This window comes from Malaya genurostris, chromosome 3 (assembly GCF_030247185.1).
Source record: "Malaya genurostris strain Urasoe2022 chromosome 3, Malgen_1.1, whole genome shotgun sequence".
NCBI lineage: Eukaryota > Metazoa > Arthropoda > Insecta > Diptera > Culicidae > Malaya > Malaya genurostris.
This window is the reverse complement of record NC_080572.1, coordinates 292,260,931-292,267,288: the sequence shown is the minus strand read 5'-3', so window position 1 is coordinate 292,267,288 and position 6,358 is coordinate 292,260,931. Positions and strand designations below refer to the sequence as shown.

The window sequence follows — 6,358 nt, the reverse complement described above, 5'->3', positions numbered from 1 at the left end:
TTTGTGAGATCTGTATAAATCTGTATTAAATCGAGGAAATCTGATACCCAAGTTTGAAAAAAAAACTAATCTGATGCGTTGTAATATCCCAAACATTCATTAACCAACTTATCTTTCTAAATTCTTCATATATTCTACGAATTAGACTAAATCTTACTCGAGCGTATAAGAAACTAGGAGTGACTTCTTCGTCGTTTTTCTCAGTGTGGCTGAAAATCTTTCACACTGGACTAATAAGAAAAAAAAGTTGGCTGCCTCGCTACCTCGTGGCCAACATTGGCATTGCCGTATAGGCAGACCCTGTCAGCTTGGAGCGATCTCAATTTTCAGTTCAGCAACGCCATCGCACGGCATCACATTCAACATATTATGTCAATTGTATGAGTGCGCAGTGCTGCTGTTTTGGCGCGCATGAATTTGACATTTCGCTCCCCTACTTCTATGTACGAGATTCGATGCGGGCTCGCCTGAGGGCACCATACACGCAAAAAAGGATGTTGCCAATGATTTGTTCGGGAAATGTGAGAGCTGGATATCTTGTTAATATGATGTCTTTGGTATAGGTAAACTTAGAGTGCCTTAGGGTATATTCAGGAGTGTTCTAGTTCTAGATGCATAATTTATGTCTGTTTTAAAATTTAAATCTAGAAATTATAACAAAATGAACTGGCAGCCCCAGCAGCGTTTTATCTGTGTTTCAAATATAGAAAAAATAGAACGGCAATGTATACCAGTTTTAAATTTGACAGTAGAACTGGTCGAATATATAAAACTAAAATGGATTGCTGGGGATACGTTTGTTTCAGTTTCATTTACATTATAGACCACCTATAAGAATCTTGCATCTGCTGAGATTGCTCTTAGTCACTCTAGGTAAACTATAGTAGTTTTCAAATGTCAGATTCGTGAAATAATTACAACCCTGCAGCTTGCTGGACGAAAAGTTCATAAATATATTTTTCTTCTGCAAGAAGTGTTCACACGCCATTGTTCGCGAGCTGCGTAAAATATAGGAAAACTACTTGTGATACGGTCAAATCTTGCAGAATATAACAAAAAAGTGAAATTATTTCCTAGACAGTTTGAGGTAAGTAAAATTTCCGAAGAATTTGCCTGTGTTTGCTTACTATTTTGCGGAGAGAAAAAAAATGCTAATAGGTGTGCGATTTCGACATCGGACAGCCATTTTGTAATTTAAGAAGGTCACTAGTTTTCGTTGAATTTTTAGTTTAGTCCGTCGTTTGTGCTTAGTGGTTGTAATTTAAATGCTTTATGCGGATAATTTTTACGTAAAAATAATATATTTTTTTAATTCTATGGATTGTTTTGATTAAACTAACGATTGTGGGTCGCTCTGACGTCAGCAGTACTCTAGAGGATCGTCCTTGCAGCAGCGGAACTAAATCTCCTAAACATGGCACGTTATCGCGAATGGGACCTGCAGTGTAAGGTTTACGTTGGCAATCTGGGTTCGTCGGCTTCGAAACACGAAATCGAAAGTGCCTTCGGCAAATACGGTCCCTTGCGGAACGTATGGGTGGCCCGCAATCCGCCTGGTTTCGCTTTCGTTGAATTCGAGGACAAACGTGACGCTGAGGACGCAGTTCGTTCGCTGGACGGATCGTAAGCGTTTGTTTTGTTTTTGGGCGAGTGTGGATTTACCAATTGTTTTTTTTTTGTTTTCAACAGAAGATGCTGTGGCACCCGAATCCGGGTGGAAATGTCTTCCGGTCGTACTCGCCGTGACGACCGTACCCGTCGGCCTCGTCGTTCGTACAGGTAAATGTTTGTTGTTTTTTCGTTCTTTCTTCGATCGTGTGGAAATCAACAGAAAATTCCACCATTGAATATGATTGGTTTTAAGCGCTAAACGTAACTAAACTCTAAAAATAGAATTTCACCGTTCCATTTCTTTATGTTCAAAAAATGATGGTCTGTCACAATCATTAACGAGTTAGCGAATCACTTGCGTTTGATATGATTAGAATTTGTCGCATTAAATCACAAACAGGAAGGGTTGGGTTTGAGCTTCTCTGGGTGTTGGTGATTTCCTGTGGACAATGACTTCGTTTCCACCGGAAATTGTTGATGCTTATGTTGATAATGCTCATCCGATTTATCCTGTTTGTTGCAAATGACAATGACAAAAGTCTGTTGGGATTTTTTTACCTATATTTAGTTGTAAAATTGTATTATTATATTAAGATGTAAAAACTATATACAAACGAGTTTAACCAACGGTGATCAACCAAATTTCAGGGCAAGTTCTTCTATGAAACTCCACGTCAGCAACTTCCGCCACAGAACTTCATCTAACCAACCTTCTACTAGTAGCTCTACTATTAAGCCTAGCGCAACCATCAACTCCACCACCACCACAACAGCCATCACCACAACCAAAAAAATCACCACTATCACCACCACCAAAAAGACCTCTTCAGCCTCTTCGATCTTTTCTAGACTTGTTTGCTTTTTCGACGCGCAAGTTCTTCAAGTAGTCTCCCAACAAACACCACAACTACCAACAGTACAACTACTGCTACTACTACAACTACTAGCTAAGCAACAACTGCGGCTACTGGTGCAATCGCCAACGTCAGCATTTCAACAGCTGCTGCATCGTTCGACGACGTCGTTGCTGCTGCCGCTGAAAACAAGCACAAAACACACTTGCTCTCAACTGCAGCATCACCTTCTGCACTTTGTCCTTCCAACTTGAGAAAGTTCACTCTAATGTTGAACTGTGGGGACATCAAAATTTGCCAACATGTGCATAGGTTTGGCGGTCAACGAACCGAACAAAAAATCATCGATCTACTACTGGCATCAGGTCCATCAGGGTACAGCGCTTCAGCGATCTTCTGAGTTTTCTCCCGACTCTAGTTTTCGTCCGGGCAACCAACCAACCAACCAATCATCAACTTCTCCAGCAACAATCGTCCTCATCTCATCAGTCTTCTGAATTGCTTCCTCCAACGATACGCCATCGCGTCAACCCTTCTACTACTACTATTACTACTACTACCACCACACCACCATGAATGCCACCACCTCTAGTACTACTGCTACTACTACTACTACTACTACTACTGCTGCTTCTAGCCAAGTGTAGTGCGTCAAGCTAATCAACCGTTCGTGTCCTCTTCTCCGCGTAACCAACATTGAATCGCGCGCTGTCTTCAGATCAAAACAAAAAAATAAAAAAATACAACCGCAGTCTGGCATCAACTGGCATCAAAAAAACCAACGATACCAGGCCAGGGCACGTGCCACAACCACCTCAGCTCGTCAGTCACCACCACACCACCAACATCCTAGCTTTTTTAGAGTTATGCCACAGGCCCTCTCCCTTCAAATACAGAAAAAATCGCCTGCAAAACAGACATTACTTGGAAAAGGTAGGATGATTTGAATTCCTGTATTTTTTGTTTTTAGTTCTGTTGGAAGGTCGATTTTCAGCTCTTACATTTTCTAGGACTTTCTGTTTGTATTTTTTTAATGTAATCCGTGTATGAGTGAGTAAACACCACCAGCCTCTCATTCGACATGTGTCCTGTACTATTTTTCTTCGTTCTCCCTAACAAATTCCTGTACCTGATTCGTCCCGTCCATCCTAACCTTACCTTTGTCACACATCATCACAGGTCATCCTGGGTTCAATCCTGCTCAGCTGAGCTCAGAATATTTTCCTCTTTCAAACGATTCAAAGCAACAAAGCTGCGCAGTTTTTCATCATCATCCATCATTAACAACCCTGCGGCTGCGGGATGGCCACTTCATTGACTTGCAAATGACACACACCCAAAAACGAACACACATCCTACATAAAAATTGTCAAAACGGTCGACGTGTCGTCATCGTCGTCTCAACGGCTCCGCATGCCCACGTCGCTTCCTCGCTCGGACGCTTCCGCTGCTACAGAAAACAGTCAACCACAAGAAAAAATCTGCCCTTTTGGAACCGACACAGTTAACCACATCGTTTCCGTTTTGTTTGTTTTCTTCTTTTTCTCCCCGTTCCTTCAACGACGGTAGATCCCGTTCGCCACGCCGTTCCCGATCACGTTCCCGTAGTATGAGCCGCGATCGTGAACGTGACCGTCGAAGTCGCAGCGGATCCCGGGACCGACGCTAGGATGTGCCCTCGTGCCCGGTTGCGCACAAACGGAGGTTGATGTGGAAGGGAGGAGGCAGCGCACCTCCCAAAACAGCCGAACTCGCCACGTTTTTACGTATAAATATATATATTTGATTAACAGATTTTGACAGAAACTCGAGGAGAATACTACAAAGTTCAAACAGCAGAATTTTCAACCAACATTTCGTTTTTTGAGAGCAGCAGCAATCCGAACAGCGGAAAAGTTTGATTTTTACACCGATTCAGTAGTTTGTAGGCATTTTGAATTAGAACTAGCATTAATCTCGCGCATCAGTATCCTTGGAAAAGAGAAAATTTGTGTAGATAGGTTTGTTGTAGGTTGGTTCACCGTGGCAGCGAAGCAGAGAAGCTGTAGGTGTTATATCCTTTAAGGCACACTCATACACACACATATATACGCATACATATGTATTCACGGTTCAATTTTCCTTCTCATCCTTCCGAAGAAGAATGCATTTCGAATTCGATTGATTTAGACGATGAGCTCATAGCTGAGGACAACAGAGAAAAAAAAGTACTCAACAAGTAGTACAGAACTAGAAAAAAAATCATAAACCACTTCTATTACTATTTTAGGACATATACATGTATTTTTAGTTATCTTACGCAATAAAGTGAGATATAATATTACTGGAGCAAGTCCGAATTTATTTGACATCACAATTTTTTGGTACTTCAGAGTGTATCGTTCGGTTGTATTTCGTCATCCGTGTTGTTGTACGCCGGTTCCATGACCAACCGTTCGTTCGGCCGGATAGCATTATTATCATCCATGTCTTCGTCATCCTCGTCCGAGTTGTCGGAATCGTCACTTTCATCGTTTGCTGAAAGTAAATAGCCGAACGTTGATCAACTTTCAAAAAAAAAAATAGAGCTTCGCGAATCGATACCATCTTCATCCTCCGAGTCCATGTTGTCGGTGTGCTCGTTAACGTTCTTCCCGATCGGTACCAGATCTGCACCGATTTGTGAAATACGATTGAGCTGTAAGCAAATGAAAATAATTGGCATTAATCAATAGAGTATAGTGTCAGGACGTTTTGTTTGTTTTGCTCTTACCCATTCCTGATGTTCAGTTTCCATGGCATTTACCTCGGCATCCTCATCGCAGCATTCATCTGCCGCGAACCACAAATTATTGGCGATTGCAGGTCGCAAGGAAGGAAAGAACGGAAGCATTTTCGATCAAATTGGCCGCTCCGAAAAGCTACAAATTCTGAAAGTGTAAACAATACAGAGGAAATCGAAACCGAGCACCAGAAAAGGGATGCCAAACATAGTTAAAAAAACAAAATATTTTGGTGGTTTTTCGTAGCATTTTAGGTGTGCAAGTTCTCACAGATCTCTGCCAAAAACTGCAAATTTCAGTAAATTATTTTGAATATCCGCTAACATGGCCAAATTTGCATTGAAACTGAACAATCGCTCAAAATGCTCATAATTTGTTCATTTAGAAAACAATTCTCCAAAATTGGCATCCCTGCGGCTGAATGACAGCTTTTGCGAATATGTCAGGGTTGAAAACACGTGCGTGAACATTTCAAAAGGGCCTAAAAGCAATTGACATAACAGCTGTTTTTAAAAGAACGGCGAATCTAACATTGACAGCAAATGGAAAAAATCATCGATGGATGTTTCGACTTTGGTTTCAAATCGTGTTTAAAAATTGTCGTATATTCTCAGATCAATTTATGATTAGTCGATGAATTGTTAGTTTATCTTCAAAAGGCACGCAAATGTTACCACTTTCCTTCTATATCCACTGAATCAATCAACATAAAAAGAGTTTCGCCCTTTTTTGATTTGTTCACTTTTATACTTCCTGTGTGAATTATAAAGATACGCCCTTGCGCATTTTTCATGAAATTGGCTGGTTTTCGCTACTAAGACAAATCTGTGAGTAGTTTTATTGTCTCTTTTACTATTTCCAGTAATAAACGGTTCGGAAACCATCTAAAATAAAGAAAATAAATAGTTTCGCCCTTCCTTACTAGCAATTAAAGTATCGCCCTGTTTGTTGGCATGGAACACGGAGGGCGAAACTTGCGTAAACAAATGGAATGACAGTTTCGTCTTTTATAGTTCTTTGTATTACTAAGATTGAGATTATTGTAGAATAAGAATTTTTAGACAAAATTGTAGGATTTTGAAGCATTTATTGGTAGGAGAGAGAACCTCGATTTGTTTACTTTGTAAGATA

At 40.7% G+C, this 6,358-nt stretch overlaps 2 protein-coding genes across 6 annotated transcripts; one reads left to right on the top strand and one right to left on the bottom strand.

Annotated features, from left to right (window-relative positions):
- Nucleotides 1-927: 927 nt before the first annotated feature.
- Nucleotides 928-4,793, top strand: LOC131435427 (RNA-binding protein 1). 5 transcript variants are annotated; one of them, XR_009230495.1, is made up of 5 exons: nucleotides 928-1,087; nucleotides 1,368-1,623; nucleotides 1,690-1,779; nucleotides 2,260-3,398; nucleotides 4,035-4,793. XR_009230495.1 is itself a non-coding variant. In XM_058603301.1 (4 exons), exons 2-4 carry the CDS (start codon nucleotides 1,415-1,417, stop codon nucleotides 4,132-4,134), a joined length of 399 nt encoding a protein of 132 aa, XP_058459284.1. In that variant the 5' UTR covers nucleotides 928-1,087; nucleotides 1,368-1,414; the 3' UTR covers nucleotides 4,135-4,793. The 5 variants fall into 5 exon arrangements, 4 of the variants coding, with proteins under 4 accessions (XP_058459284.1, XP_058459283.1, XP_058459281.1 ...); XM_058603301.1 differs by lacking the exon at nucleotides 2,260-3,398; XM_058603300.1 differs by having other exon boundaries at nucleotides 2,461-4,793.
- Nucleotides 4,786-5,420, bottom strand: LOC131435429 (anaphase-promoting complex subunit 15). The gene is made up of 3 exons (XM_058603302.1): nucleotides 5,218-5,420; nucleotides 5,049-5,142; nucleotides 4,786-4,982 (listed from the first exon to the last, which is right to left on the bottom strand). The coding sequence occupies exons 1-3, from the start codon at nucleotides 5,335-5,337 to the stop codon at nucleotides 4,834-4,836; spliced, it is 363 nt and encodes a 120-aa protein (XP_058459285.1). The 5' UTR covers nucleotides 5,338-5,420; the 3' UTR covers nucleotides 4,786-4,833.
- Between the last annotated feature and the right edge of the window lie 938 nt (nucleotides 5,421-6,358).

Excerpts from the sequence above, each read along its gene's own strand:
- LOC131435427 (XM_058603298.1), top strand. The coding sequence starts at position 1,415 with ATGGCACGTTATCGCGAATGGGACCTGCAGTGTAAGGTTTACGTTGGC. Across the intron at positions 1,624-1,689 it reads GTTCGTTCGCTGGACGGATC|AAGATGCTGTGGCACCCGAA; the intron begins GTAAGCGTTTGT and ends TGTTTTCAACAG. Across the intron at positions 1,780-2,259 it reads CGGCCTCGTCGTTCGTACAG|GGCAAGTTCTTCTATGAAAC; the intron begins GTAAATGTTTGT and ends ACCAAATTTCAG.
- LOC131435429 (XM_058603302.1), bottom strand. The coding sequence starts at position 5,337 with ATGCTTCCGTTCTTTCCTTCCTTGCGACCTGCAATCGCCAATAATTTG. Across the intron at positions 5,143-5,217 it reads AAACTGAACATCAGGAATGG|CTCAATCGTATTTCACAAAT; the intron begins GTAAGAGCAAAA and ends ATTTGCTTACAG. Across the intron at positions 4,983-5,048 it reads GGACTCGGAGGATGAAGATG|CAAACGATGAAAGTGACGAT; the intron begins GTATCGATTCGC and ends ATTTACTTTCAG.